This window comes from Colobus angolensis, unplaced genomic scaffold (genome assembly GCF_000951035.1).
Source record: "Colobus angolensis palliatus isolate OR3802 unplaced genomic scaffold, Cang.pa_1.0 Scaffold184, whole genome shotgun sequence".
NCBI classification, from domain to species: domain Eukaryota; kingdom Metazoa; phylum Chordata; class Mammalia; order Primates; family Cercopithecidae; genus Colobus; species Colobus angolensis.
The window spans coordinates 4,624,365-4,639,215 of NW_012114977.1; the positions used below are offsets into that span (position 1 = coordinate 4,624,365).

General features: G+C 55.4%; 2 protein-coding genes across 3 annotated transcripts in view; one reads left to right on the forward strand and one right to left on the reverse strand.

Annotated features, from left to right (window-relative positions):
- R3HCC1 (R3H domain and coiled-coil containing 1) overlaps nt 1-1,794 on the forward strand; it is a 9,333-nt gene extending 7,539 nt beyond the window's left edge. The window contains exons 7-8 of the mRNA XM_011939857.1: nt 281-376; nt 1,488-1,794. Coding sequence (XP_011795247.1) covers nt 281-376; nt 1,488-1,618 — 227 coding nt within the window. The 3' untranslated portion in view covers nt 1,619-1,794. The remainder of the gene's footprint in view (nt 1-280; nt 377-1,487) is intronic.
- An 886-nt stretch (nt 1,795-2,680) lies between these two features.
- LOXL2 (lysyl oxidase-like 2) overlaps nt 2,681-14,851 on the reverse strand; it is a 100,225-nt gene continuing 88,054 nt past the window's right edge. For both annotated transcript variants that reach the window (XM_011939859.1, XM_011939860.1), the window contains 4 exons: nt 9,105-9,220; nt 7,836-7,972; nt 4,329-4,440; nt 2,681-3,616 (listed from right to left, as the gene is read on the reverse strand). In XM_011939859.1, coding sequence (XP_011795249.1) covers nt 3,537-3,616; nt 4,329-4,440; nt 7,836-7,972; nt 9,105-9,220 — 445 coding nt within the window. In that variant the 3' untranslated portion in view covers nt 2,681-3,536. The remainder of the gene's footprint in view (nt 3,617-4,328; nt 4,441-7,835; nt 7,973-9,104; nt 9,221-14,851) is intronic.

Here is a 14,851-nt window from a genome sequence, read left to right on the forward strand (position 1 = left end):
GTCTCTTCTGATGCCAGAATCACAGCCTTACCAGTGCTCTCCCTGACCAGCCCGGGGTGGGTGTCCTCTGAGCGCAGGGGTCCCTGTGCAGGCCTGTGGGGCTCTGGGGGACGGGGCAAGCAGGCGGCAGTCATCTCTTGCCCATCCAGGGTGGTGTTGGAGCAGCCCTGCCCCGAGCTTCGAACAGGTGCACAACACGGCTGCTTGCGTTCGGGGTGGTAGGTGTGCCGCGGGATCCTGAGGAGGAGGGAGTGGCTCCACACCTGCTTTCTCTCCACAGCTGCTGAAGCCCTGACCCGGGAGTTCTCGGTGCTCAAGATCCGGCCCCTCACGCAGGGAACCAAGCAGTCAAAGCTCAAAGCCTTGCAGAGGCCAAGTAAGGAAAGCGGATGTCCGTGGATAGGGAGGCTATGTGTGCGTGTGTGCATGGTGTGTGAGCGTGTGTATGTGCGTGTGTGTCTGGTTTGGGCAGGGTCTTCCCCTCTGTTCATTCTTCCCTCTTGACTTCTCTGCTCTTTGGGAGCCCTGGGCTGCAGTAGCCAGTGGGGCTGGGTTTCCCCTCCCCAGCAGGCCTAGGGGGGTCTAGGGCAGGGGTCTCCCTTGGGGAATGGCATCTGCCAGCTGCTGTGCAGGGACGCCCCCCTGCTCACACCCTCTTCTGGGCACCGCTCGGGGAAAAGCTTGTTCTTTCTTCTGGAGGGCCCTGGAAACCGTATCCCACAGATCCGGGAAGGGCCTGGGCTTTGGAGTCCACTGCAGGACCCCTAAATGGCTCTGTCAGTGACTTCAGTCGGCCTCAGTGACACTGAGGAAGTCCCTCAGTGTGTGAGTTGGTTTCTTCTTCTGTAAAATAAGCAGACTCTTCAGTCTGGAGGATTGAATGAGAGCCTGGCATACCTGCCTGGAGCCCTGAGGGCACATAGAAGGTACCAGATAACCGTTAGCGCCTCCCTTTCCCCTTCCCCCTCCAGAAACCATGGTGGGAGATTTTAGACACGAGTTTTCCATGACTTCAAACTAGCAACTAGTAAAATGGGCCTGCAAGAGGCCTGCCGAGGCCGGCTGTGCTCTCATGGGTGGTTACGTAGCCAAAACTGTCCAAGGTTTCTTGGAACAGTAAATATCCTGTCCGTAGCTCAGAATATTTCTGAGCTCTAGGCGTTCCATCCTGACTTGATATCCCTCCCAAAGGACCCTAAAAAGCAGGGAGGTGTGCAGGATGAACCCCTCAGCCCCCTCACTGTAGAGACGGAGAAACAAGGGCATGGAGAGGCAACAGGTTTGGGTCAGCATCCCCTGGGGGGCCAGGATCCCTAAGTGGGCCCCCTCGCATGAGCATCTGGCCACACCACAGGTACAGGTGGGCCCAGGCCTCACACATGTCACATGAGAGGCTGGCTCTGATGGCCTCGATGGCTGCTGTGTTACTGGGGGAGAGGCAGCCACAGCCTTGTGTTCAGGTCCCCGCCGTGGGGCTTTCCTTCTAGAACTCCTGCGTCTGGTGAAGGAGAGGCCGCAGACAAATGTGACTGTGGCCCGGAGGCTGGTGGCCCGGGCCCTGGGACTCCAACACAAAAAGAAAGAGCGGCCTGCTGTCCGGGGTCCGCTGCCGCCCTGAGGCCTGGAGACCCAGCCGGCCTGGATCTGCGCCCTGATGTAGCTGGTGCCCCAACACCATAAGCCTTCACAGATGCCAGAGCAGCCCCGCACCACCCTCAAGCTTCACCATGGGGTGTGGTGGGCTTTAGTCTCAGAAATGGAGAAAAAATAAAAACTCACATTGTTCTAATGTGATCGCTTTGAAATGTGGTCTGTGGGGGACGCTAGGGGGTGCTGTTTCACCTTGCAGTGCAGGCCTGCGGCTGCTGAAGGAAGGTCACTTGAGGAGCCTGGCTGGGAGGAACCCCGCTAGGCCTGCAGGGCCTCTGTGCACAGCCTGCCCAGTTTTGGGAGCTGGGTTGCACCTGCTGTGTAGCACCTGCCCACACTCCTTTAGCAGTTCAGACATCCAGCCTGCCGGCCTGTGCTGTGGGACAGTTCTGAGACCCCTGGGCTGGTCCTGGTGTTACCAGTGCCGGTTGCTGCAGAAATAAACGTGAACAAAGGCAAGAGGTGAGATCTGAATGTGCGCCGATGCCCTCATCAATTGTGGTTTGGGTGGAGTTGGTTAATGTGGTCCTACCTACCCAACAGCATGGGCCCTAGCATGCTGTTGACACAAGGGGGAGCCCCTGTGTCTGGGTGAGTGGCTGGTTTGGGCCGGCTACCCCACCGCCACTGGGAATGGCTGGGAGCCCCTGTCCTGCGAAAGGATGCCCTCTGGCTTTGAGAAGCTGCCTGGTGGCTGTTTAAATCTAGACTTCCCATCCGACCCTAGCACAACTGCTACGCCTCCTGACAAGTTTCAGTAAAAACCACAGGAGTTCAAGAAAGGTTATGACCCCTGTTCGCTGCTTTTTGTGATCTTCTTAGACTGCTTCTCCCAGAGGGCAGGAGCTGCCCCTTTTGGCGTCTACTGAAGGAGGCTCCTAGCGGCCACACTGGGCTGGAGGGGATCTGGGGACCCATGTCCACAGAAGGAAAACCATGAATGTATCTGAAGTTCTTCTTCCGGCCACTGAACACAGGAAGTCTGCTGCTCAGGGCCCAGGTACTGTGGGTCAAAGGAAACACAGACACGTTTCATAAATCTTTTATTCCAAGTTTCAAGTATGTGTAAGTGTCTGTGATGACACATGGTGCTCAGCGAGCGCCCTGTCACCCAGGACCCTGGTTATAGCACCGTTCAATCAAAAACCCACAGAACTGGAACAATAGGAAGATGAGTCACTTACACAGGTGGGTTGGTTTTTCCTTAGATTTGTACTTCCAAAGGCCCAGATGTCCAATATTAAATGCCAATAAACTTGTGTCTCAAAAGTCTGTGAAAATATAATAATAGTATCCTGAAAAACAAGGTCGGGGGGTGTGGAGAGAGAAGCACCAGGTCTGAGCTCACTGAATCAGAAAACACGTGGCACCATTATCTATGGGACTAGAAGAGACTAGAGGGTTTCAATGGAAGACAGGTCTAGATATTCAAGTTTGCTGAAAACGACCTAAGAGGAGGAGAAACAGGATTGGGCCTGACCCTCTCTGGGGGCTGATGAGCCCACGTTTGTCCACGTGTCACTGGAGAAGAGCACGGCTGCACTGTGTCTGTGGCGAGTTCGGTGGCTTGAATGGGACAAGCTGATGACAACCCGTCTGTGGGCCTCGTCCCGGTCAAGGTTGGCTCTTGGTGCTGCTCCAGCAGCTCTGTGGACAAACCCCAGCCCCCAAGGCCTTCTCAGGCCCCAAGGGTCAGGCAGCAGCCCCCGGTGAATAACGGGAGGGTCCCCTTCCTCCTGAGCTTGGACACGGCTGCAGGGGTCTGGACGGGGTGGGGGCCGGGCTGGGTGAGGGCGCGGCGGCGTTCGTTCAGACTCAGTTGTTGGGGGAAGTCCCACGGAAGATGTGATGTGGCCTGAAGACAGGAGATGACCACGCAGACTTCTTTACTGCGGGGAGAGCTGGTTGTTTAAGAGCCCGCTGAAGTGCTCAAACTTTTTTTCCGTCTCTTCGCTGAAGGAACCACCTGAAGAGTAAGAATCGGGGGGAGAGAGTGGGCAGATGAGGTGCCCAGGCCTTGCCTGACCCTGAGCCGGATGAGTGAGCCTCAGGGGCTCTGCCGGGGCCACCTCTGTGTGCCCTCACAAGGACAGGTGCCAGGCGCTGGCCATCTCTAGGGCTGGGCACATGGCAGGTGCTCTGTCAAAGTTGAGTGAACGAGCGAATAAATGTAGCGCCTTTAATTTTAACATTTTGCCAAGAGTGAGGCCCATGACTTTTCCTGCAGAGGAAAAAGCTCTGCCTTCCCTCTTGTTCCCCAAGTCCTATCATCCAAGGAAAAAAGTGTCTTTATTGGACACTAGAAATAACCATGGTTTGCTAGCTTCCAGCTCTTGACAGAAAAGCCTGATAGGCAGAGCCCACAGATTGCTGATGCCCACATTTTTGAGGTCACATGCATAATGAGCCAGCGGCCTTGGCTCCAACCCTTAAATAGCCTTGGGGTCTGTGCTGGGCCGGCCCGGTCCTGTACCACCTTCTCTCCACGGCCGGAGCTGGCTGTAAAAACTCAGTCTCCATCCAGGCCTGTGTGTCTGTGGCTTCCGTCTGAATGTGGAAATGTGATGCTGGCTGCATTCCCCGAGCTCTTTACCCAAATTAGGAAGCTGCCTCTGGGTCCTTGAGAAAGTGGGGCAGCTCCCGCCTGCTTCCTGGAGCGGGGGCGGCCTGGACCTTACCTATGTGGCAGTTGTACATCCAGATGCGGTGGCCGTCATAGCGGCTCCTGCACTTCATGATGTTGTTGGAGTAATCAGATTCTGCAACCTCGAAGTTGGGGTTAATAACAACCTGCGGAGAAGCGGGGCAGAGGAGGCTGCTGGTTCCCTCTGCGGCCACCTCCACCCAGGCCCGGGGCTCTGCGAGACCAGCGACCTCAGGGAAGGGGAGCGTGGCAGGTGCCGGGACCCAAGAAGGGAGTCTGTGGGTCCCAACAAAGTCCTTGGGGTGGGGCAGAGATGAGTCAGGGAGCACAGGGAGCATGGCCCGGAGGAGGGAGACCCTGCCCTCTGTCCACGGCAGTGTAACACACACCCCTCTACCCAGGGTGGGCCTTCGGAAGGGGGTCACCCCCTCCTGGGAGTTCTGGGGGAGGCAGGAGTTGGGGTCTGGGGAGGTCCCAGAGGAAGATGCTGAAGAGAAGCAGAAGGGTATGGGGAGGACCTGGCAGTGTGGGAAGCGGGAAGAGGGCTGCCTGGGCACTGGAGATGGGACACTCGTCACAGCCACGTGACTGTGGACACGTCCCTTCCTCTATCTGTGAAGTGACGGGTGGGACGTGGGGATCTGTGTTCCTGCCTGTTCTGCTGGGCCAGGGCCTGGCTCTGGGGCTGCTGGAGAAGCCGCATCCTCTCCCCGTCCTTCCACCCCTGCCTCTGCATCCCCCCAGCTGCAGGGACTTCGCCCAGAACAGCAGGAATAGGAAGGACATATTCTGAGAGGGTGTCTGTGAGGGGACAGAAAAGGGGAGGTTCGCAGTGAGGACCCGAGGAGAAAAGAGAAAGGGAGGGGGAGGGAGAAGAGACAACAGTGGTGAACAGAGGGGCAGAGCACGCAGATGACAGGCCTTCCCTCGAGGGTCCTGCCACATTTGGAAGGGCTACGACCCATAGCGTGGGGGCGGGTATAGGCTGCTCGTTCAGGAACATTCTCTAAATTTGGGGCCCCAGAAGGGCCTGGACATGACCCTTTAACAGGCCCCTGGGCTTGCCCAAAGAGGAGCTGAGGGAAGCCAAGGCCAGCCTGGCAGCCAGCCCTGTGTTGGCTCAGTGGCGCTGTTCTGGGGGCCTGCACCTGGCCCAGCTGGGGCCCTGTCCCTTTAGCTAAGGAGGCACATGCCCCGCTCCGGGGTGGATTACGTTTTCTCTCCCACCCAGCCATTCTAGCTGCCCCCTCGTCCCTGGCCCACACATGGCATGGGGCAAACACAGCTCCCCATGCCAAGGCCTCCAGCTGTGCAGGCCCAGGCAGCTCCTCGGCCGCCCAGGCGTCTCCACAGTGCAGCCATGAAGCCGGCTGAATGCAGCAAGGGCTTGCGTTGGGGGCATGAGAGCCAGTGTGACGTGTGGGGTGGAGGTGGGGCTGAAAATCTGTGTCCCCCACTGTCTCACCCCATTCAACTACTGCAGGCTAAAGTCTCACAAGGGCGTGTGGGAAGTGGCTGTAGGTTTCTGTATGTCTATGAATCTAGGAAATGATGAGGAAGCGGATTAAAGCAGGGGCCACCAGGAGCCAGGAGGCCCCTTCAGCCCTGCCTCTGAGCTCTGCACAGGCCCCTCTGCATGGAAGGCCACTTCCTTCTTGCCCAGCTCCCTCCTCCCATCCTTCACAGCACCACTGATGTCTGAAATGAAGGCCAGCACTTGTGTCCTGTGAATCCCCAGGTCAGCGCTTGTAGCGCCTAAAGTTCCATGTCTATCTTTTTTTTTTTTTTGAGACAGAGTCTCGCTCTGTCGCCCAGGCTGGAGTGCAGTGGCCGGATCTCAGCTCACTGCAAGCTCCGCTTCCCAGGTTCACGCCATTCTCCTGCCTCAGCCTCCCCAGTAGCTAGGACTACAGGCGTCTACCACCTTGCCCGGCTAGATTTTTGTATTTTTTAGTAGAGACGGGGTTTCACCGTGTTAGCCAGGATGTCTCGATCTCCTGACCTCGTGATCCGCCCGTGTCGGCCTCCCAAAGTGCTAGGATTACAGGCTTGAGCCACCGCGCCCGGCCCATGTCTATCTTAAGGGGAATGTTCTTTTTGATTCATTGGAGGTATTAACATGCCCCTAATGATAATGAGTCCATTTGCTAATTGTATCATTTAGGGATTGAGAACACAAAATCAAGAGTTGATATGTCTGGGGTTGTGTGGCCGTGAAAGGAGCGTAATGATGATGCCCCTTCCTTGGGAGATTAAATGAAACAATGGGTTCCCCAGGCTTAGGCAATTCATCGTAGTTATTAAGTGGATGGCACTGGCCAGAATACAGGGAGATACACACTCACCCGGCAAAATGATAGCAAACCTCAAACAGAAACCACCAGGCACTGTCTACGTGCACATGGCCACGGCTATTCATCTTTTAAAATAAATAACTCTCTGGTTAGACCTCTCCAAGTCTGTGGTTCTGGGCTTGTGGGTGGAAAAGTGCTTGGCTGTCTGCTTTCCAGCCTCTGAAACTGCCTAGGAATCCTCTGAAAGCCCCTCTGTGGTGACTTCTCTGAAGGTGCTGTTTCTTCAGAGGGCTGTCTGTAGGTGGCGACTGTGGGCCAGGCCCTGGGCTGGCTGAATGCCCCCTCAGGAAAGCTTTCAAGGTGGAATGACACATTTCTGGTCATCCACTTTGCTAGCCAACAGGGCAAGCTGGGAAACGAGATGGGTTGGGACGTAGGAGACAGTGAGAGGGTGAGATAAAGCTTCTGCAGGCGGACGTGTACCCATGCACCGGCAGAGAGATGTTAGGGACACAGTGCCCCTTGTCTCCCCCAGTTAGAGCCCTGGCCAGAACATGCTGCTGTTTTCAGGAAGGAGGGAAGCCAAAGCCCCCGGTTCCTCCTCAGGGCTGGCCTTCCGCCCTGGCAGAGTATGTGGGAACAAACCCCGGCAACCCCTCTGACGAAGAAGCCACCTGGCCAGGCTGCCTCTCATGTTCCGTATTTTATTCTTACAGATTTGCTTTGTCTTGAGAATGGCCCCTTCTGCAGATCCTCCTCTATGAGGCAGGTATTTCCGGAAGAGCTAAATCATAGACACTTGCGAGCGACTGGCTCTTTATGAGTTTGTTTTCAGGCTTGAGAGCACAGACCGAGGCAGGCTAGGGCCATAGGAGAAACAGGGATGGTGGAGAGAAGAGCTACACAGGAGACAAGAGGTGTGGGTTGCCTGAGCATCGATGGAATAAACTGGCTGGAGGAGCAAATCTAGCCTGCTGATGAGTTTTGATTGGCATGCACCAGGTGTTAACTAAATCAAATGTGAATGTCTCTGGCGTCTCTGGTCCTGTGCACCGCCTAATTCTCAGGCCCCCATGCCTGACATCGTTGGGTTAACTGATGGACTGTGATGGCCTCTGGGGGTAGCACCTTGCCCTTTAGACAGCCTGACTTCCATGCCCCTGTGTGGACACCAGTGGGAAGGAGCCTGTGGAGGTGGCCTCCCCTCCTCCCCCTGGAGGGCTGGAACCCCTTCCTGCCCACCTCACCTGGAACAGGTAGTCTCCAGGGGGCACGTCAGTGATGTCAATCCACTGGCAGTCGATGTCATGGCGGTACATGTCCCAGCAGCCCATGGTGATACCCTGATCGCCGAAGTTGGCGCACTCGTAATTCTTCTGGATATCTGCAGATGGGGCAGAGGGGAGCTCATCACCAGGGAACCATGACCCCACTGCTGTGCCCTCTTCCTGTTCCCAAGGCCGCCACCACTGCTTCATCTGGGCTCAGCATCCCACCCCACTGTGTGGGCTGCTCATCTGTTCTCATTTCAATAGAACCCCCCAATCAATTCCCTACCCACATCCTGTCTCTTCCCTCAGGCCAGGCTCAAGGTCCCCTTCCTCCATGAAGCCCTCCCTGACTACTACTCTGATCCACCCTGGCCTTTCTGTGACATCCTCAGCCTGGGGATAACTGCATGTGTGCGCACCGGGGAAATCTCTGGTGCCTGTGGTTTAGCATAACACGCGGGTAGCATAACACGCGGGTCATACTGTCTGTCTCCTCTAGAGGATCAGCAGTTAGAGTGTAGGCCCATGTCTCTCTGACACTTACATGTTATCTGCACATGGTAAGAGGTCAAAACCTGTCTGCTGTGTGATTTCATGGCAAGTCAGTGGCGGGCCGCTTCAATGAAGAACAAATTAAACACACATTTATTGAGAAGCTGCCATGCCTGGACACTGCTGTAAACAGTGGGTCTAGCAAGAAAAACCGACATGTCTCCCCATGAAGAGCCCCCGGGGCTGCAGGTGCACTAACGGGTGATCACAGGGCAGGTGCAGTGACCTACTAGAAGTGTGAGCAGAGTGCCACTCCTGCCTGGGGGCACGATTTAGAGGGGGCATTTGGGTTAGAATTGAAGGGTGAGAGCCTGGTGTGGTAGGGACACTTGGCAGTGGGACACCAGAAAAAGGTTGGTGGCAGCCAGAGTGGGAGGGGCATTGAGATCAGGGTCTGGGCCACTGAGCCCAGATGGAGCAGGGTCCTGAGGTCTGGATCTTGTCCAGGAGGCCCTGTGGACCGACCAGTGCCTGTCAGCACGGCTCTGGGGAATCCGGGTGCCCCTGGAACCAGGTCATGCCCATGCCCCCAGCACCTCACTATAGCTAAGGAAGGTCCAGGTGGGGAAAGGTGGCAGTGGTCAGAGTGACACAGGGTCAGGGCCAGGCCTGGGCTCCAGTCAGGTGATCGTGGAGACAGGGACATTCCAGTCCCTCTGAGGCCCCCCATCCCCCCACTCCGCCCACAGATACCTCCTTCACATTCTGTGTCCTCCAAGCAGAAGCTGGCCTTGTGGCCCTCTGCCACCTTGGTGCCGTTGAGGTTCAGCAGGTCGTAGTGGGTGAACACCTCCATGCTGTGGTAGTGCCTGGAGTGAGAGAGAGACGGTCTGGAGGTCAGTTTCTGGAGCAACTGCTGCTTGCAAGCAGACGCCTGGCTGGCGATTTGCCTCTGGGAATACTTCGAGGGGACCAGAGGGGGCCGGGTGGGGAGAGGAGTGGGTAAGAGGCCTGAGGAAAGGAAAGCCGGTGCTTCAGAGGCAGCCTCAGGGCTCTGAAGTCAGACCGCTGCTCACCTTGCTAAGCCTCCGTCCTCTCCTCCGCTGAACGGGAATGATCGTTGTAATGCATGGGGTGCTGTGGGTACTGGGGAGGTAGCGATTAGCTGGCACTGCATATGATAAGCACAGAACTCCAGCTATTGTTTTTAATAAGCATGCAACTGGCTCTCACAGCCCCTTCCTGTTTGATGCACTTTCTTTGGGGTAATTTTAAAAAACCCACATTTTGATGTCTTTTGAAATGGAATAGGGTAGGGAGAAAAACCAAAGGGGAAGAGGCATGATTAAGGGGGAGAAGCAGAAAGAACAGGAGCAGTAAGCAACAGAACCTGTGGACGCGCAGGTTCCCCAAGGTCATGCCTGTGACCCGGTCAGGAAGGGCCTGCAGCTTCGCCTCCAGCCCTGGGAGGTGAGCAGCCAGTCTGTGCTCCTCGCATAGTGCAAATAAAGCAGGGAGGAGCAGAGAGACAGCTGGGAGGCCCTCTGGGAAGGAGACATTGACTCATCCTCGGGGGCACACACAAGCGCAAAGGGAGGCACGTCCCTGGGGGTTCTGGGAGTTCTGCAGGAGAGCTTGTGCGAGCAGGCTGCAAATCCCTTGCCGCTGGTTTACATAACGACGCTCCCTCTCTTCCCTTGGGAGGAATTGAGAACAGATGCAGTCTTGGAACACATGTGCTTGGTTTAGAATAGCCCTTGGTTCAGAATAAACAAGGGAAAAGGGGCTGGGGCTGTCGCCTGTTGCTGCGGGGCCTTCCCAAAGCCTGCACTGCCCAGGCCCAGGGCTGAAGGAAGCAGGCTGTCTTAGCCTGATCCCAGCCTCCAACGTGCATGTCGCAAGCGTCTGCAACTATTCCTATACGCTTGTCTCTGCCATCATAGGGACATTCGGAAAAAGGGGGAAACTGAGGAACGAGGTGCCAAGTCATGGGAGCAGAGTCCCCTGCTTTGTGGGTGCAGGATCTGAGCCTCCTCTTCGGCAAAGGGGAGAGGGTGGCTATGCCTGCTCTTGGGGCTGCAAGATTAAGATGAATGGCGTCAAATAACTAACGCGAGGCTGGTAGCACATGAGTACTCAGGACTTGACATACCTGTCCCCTTCCTTGTGACATTCCCATCATAGCAGTCACAGTAGCAGGATTTTTATTACCTCTACTACCACTGCTGCTATGACTCCGAGGCCGGCGGGAGCTCCTCACTTCCCCAGCCCCCTGCCCTTGGCCTCAGGTTCCCTCTGCTGTGTACGGGTGGTGGGGGCACGGGGAAGACAGCAAAGAACAGGATAGGTTTCCTGCGAGGAAATTCGAGGCTCTTTTCCCTTCCTCCTGCATTTGCCTGTGCTAAAAATATCAGGAGTTGCTAAGTTGGGCTTCCCTCGGTCACTCATGTTTCTGGGTAAAATGACGCTGAGCCTGAGTTCCAGAGAACATTCACAAGGAGGCATTTTGTGGCCGTGGAAGTGACGACTTTGAGAAAGTCTATTTTGGCTTCTTGAAGGAGCAAGAAGAGACATGAGGTCTGACTCACTGCCTAAAAAATGTCTGCATCGCTCAGAGAGGGGCTTATGTGACCATGTTTACCGGCTGGAAAGACTGAAGAGAAATAGGTTGATGCTCCGTTGTCTAAACAGAATTCAGACGGAGCGCACAGACGGACTCTTGTAAGGCTGACCCCATCCCACTCCTCGGCTTCCTGCAGACTTGATTTAAATCTTCCCTAGCTTCAGTTTTTCCCCTGCAAACACTCAGAGGGGAACAGCTGGTTTCACGGCCTCCCAATTTTCCCTGGCTTCTGTCCTGGGCATCTTCGCTTTGCCTCTCGGGCGTATGCAGTCATCCCTCCCTAGGGCCACATCTCCTTCCCAGCTGCCTGGATTAGAGCCTAGAGCCCCTCCCGCCTAGCAGCACTACCCACCCATGCCCCCCCGGAAATACAGAGCAGGACTCTGGGGAGATGGGACGGTGAGTCCTGGCGAGGAAGGTATTCCTCCTCTTCCCAGGCTGAGCTGTCGTGACCCCTGGATGGCTAGGAGGGGACTGGATCCCTGGGGTAGAGTTAGGGAAGCGTGGACTTGGAAGGAAATTCCAGAATGCTAAGGGGAGAGAGAGCCTGATGCTTGGCGGAGGTCATTGTGATCTGGACAAAAGGAGACACAGCCTTCTACCGTGAGACTCCAGAGCTCAATGCTTTTTTGTTTTTGTTTTTGTTTTTTTTTTTTTTGAGATGGAGTCTCTGTCACCCAGGCTGGAGTGCAGTGGTGTGATCTCAGCTCACTGCAACCTCCGCCTTCCGGGTTCAAGCAATTCTCCTGACTCAGCCTCCTGAGTAGTTGGGACTACAGCGCACGCCACCACGCCTGGCAAATTTTTGTGTTTTTAGTAGAGATGGGGTTTCACCATGTTGGCCAGGCTGGTCTTGAACTCCTGACCTCAAGTGATCCACCCGCCTCGGTCTCCCAAAGTGCTGGGATTACAGGTGTGAGCCACTGTGTCCAGCCCAGAGCTCAGTGTCTTAAGACATGGCACTCGTCAAGGGAGGAGGTGCTGGATGCAAAAACGGACGGCAGATAACGCTGGTTCAGAGAAAGATGGGAGAAGCAGGTATGTTCTTTGCTGTCCTAGGTCGTTGGTGGCCCCAGTGAAACTCCCAGTCAGAACCTCAGTGCCCTTTACAGAGGAGATCCTTGTGCGCTACACCTTTTCCCACCGCAGCCACACGCCCCCAGGGCATCCGGAATGGCCAGTCCCGCAGGCGCTCTGCCACAGTGGGGACAACACTCCAGTCCTCGTTTCAGAGAACACAGGGATGTTTCCATCCTGGGAGGAGATGCCAGAAAGGCAGAGGCCCTCCTGCTCGCTCCACTCTGCCATCTCCCTGTGCCTAGCAGCCCCTTGGCAGGAGCAAGCCCCACAGATGAGATGAGGGCCTCAGATTGGGGCTCCCAGGGGCCACATCACATCTATGGGCGTTGATCCTCCCAGGAAGCTGCACCACACATGTGGTAGGCGGGGTGGAGTGAAAGGGAGTCTCTCCTCTTCGCAGCAATGCTATCCCTGACCCGGAGGACTGTCATCTGAGCTGCAGCCCATTCCCCCTGCTTCTCCAACTCCTAGCTCCTCTCCTGGGGCTCCCCCAAGGTGGGAGAGCCAAGCCCCGTGGCCTGGGGAGCCCGTTGTGCATCTGTGCCCCATGCTCTGTCCTGTCAGAGCTGTGGCACATCGTGCCAGTTGAGCAGCGGTGGCCCCACAAGAGGCAGGAGAGAGACGCATGGAGATCATCAGCCAGGGCACAGTGCACATGAGAGAATAACTCTGGGGGCACTTTCCTCCAGGTCTGGTTGTCGAGGAAATTTCCAAGGGGGCCAATCTTTGTGTTTCAGCCGAGGGCTTTCAAAGAACAGAGCTCTCTTCCCTGAGGTAGCATCAATTAAACTGGAAATGGCATTTTTTCCCCATTCCCACTAATTTGAGCCAGGGTTCTCAAGCCTGGCTCCAGATGGCCTTCAGAGTGTCTGCAAATCTGCTGACATAGGCTATTAAACTTTTAGAAATATTTGTTTTGAGGAGAGGAAGAGCCAGCTCTCATCAGCTTCCAAAAGGAACCCAACAGTGGTTGGAGGCCAGGATCCTGTTCCTCCCACAGCACCTGGAGAAGTCACCTGGAGCTCGAGGGACTCCTCTTAAGGTTCCTAGGATCTTATGGTCATCGTTTCTCAGCTATGGACCAGGAGGGGGAGACCAGAAGGTACATGTACTCAGCATGTCCTTCCTTCCCCTCCCATCCCCTCCCAAGCCTTTGACTGGAACATCTGTAAGCAAAGAAATAAAACAGACCACAGGAAAAGCGGGGGTGGAGGGGGGTGGGGGGTGACAGGGAGCAGGCAGGGAGCCAGAGTCCCCAGATCAGAAGAACATTTCCAGGATGTCACCATGTGCCTATTCTTAGAGGAGACCGATTCCTTGGAGAGTAAGTACATGGCACAGGGAGGTTCCTACCATGTAATCTCTGGGTGGGCCGCCATATGCAGGGCTGGGATGCAATTATCTTCTGCTTATAGACCCATAGGCAGTGTCAGCCCCTGCCGCCCAGGGCTTCCACCCACACGTTCCCCAAAGGGAGCCAAGCACCGATACCGTCATGACTTTAACTCTACTGACTTACACCCTGAAAAAGACTGGCCTACTTCTCTATAAAGACCACGCCTTCTTGGGCTAATTAGGACGTTCAGAACATTCAACTGTTTGAATGGAAATCAGCACCCCTGAATTCTACCATAGTCCTTTCTTGGGAGACTAGTGGAACAACTCTATCCCAAACTGATTGGAATGGAACCAGGTCATCAGTTGTGATACGGAAAAAAAAAAAAAAAAAAAAGCCAAAGATAGATTTCTGATGAAGAGTCAACAGACAAAAAAGAAAGAGCATGTGGTTTGGAGTCAGATAGGCACGAGCCGGGATCCCTGCTCTCTGCAACTCCTAGCGTTATCTTGGGCAAGAGATAACTCCAAGCCTCTGTGCCCTTTTCTAGGAAAATGAGGGTTCCCTGGGCCTGACACTTAGAAGGGGGCAGGACATGTTAGTTCTGCCCGTAACAGTGATGACCACATTCCAGAGCTGCAGTGGAGCCTCCACATCATCTAGACAAGGGCTTCTCAGACTTCAGTGTGCACACGGTCACCTGAGAATCCTGCTAAATGCAGATGCTGATGTGTAGGTCTGCAACGGGCCCTGGGATTGAGCAGGTCCCAGGCTCTCAGGTGGTGGCAGATACCTCTGGTCCAAGGACCTCACTTTGAGAAGCAGGGATGTGGTGCAAAAGGCTCGGTTGTATAGATGGGCCATCCAAGTGTGGAGAAGGGCAATGACTAGGCCACATCTGTAGCCCCTCGGGGGCTTCCTGCTGTATTGAGTGGCAGAGGCCCCCTCCCTTCCTTTCCAAGAGTGTGCCTGCTTCTCTTCCCTCTACGTACTCAGCTGAGGTCTGAGCAAGAAAATCCCTGGACAGGCAGAGATTAGATTAAGAGTCCAGGCAAAAAAGGGAAAACAAATAAACAAGGGAAGGTAAGAGGATGAGCAGATGGCTTGTGGTGGCTCTAGCCAGGGCTGGCTCTGGGATTTCACCCTGTTCTTCTGTCCTTGTCTGGGATTTGCAGCGCTGGGATCAGGTCCACAGACTGACAGAGCTGGAAGGGACAGGCGAGGTCCCAGGTGATGTGGCCCAGCTGACCTGACATTATGCAGCTGGCTAGAAGCATGGCTGCGTTTAGAGATCAAGTCTCAGGACTCTTGGGCCTAGACTTCAGTCTCCACATCCATTGTCTTCCTAGAGGTATTTAAAACACATACCAGGCCGGGCGCGGTGGCTCAAGCCTGTAATCCCAGCACTTTGGGAGGCCGAGACGGGCGGATCACGAGGTCAGGAGATCGAGACCATCCTGG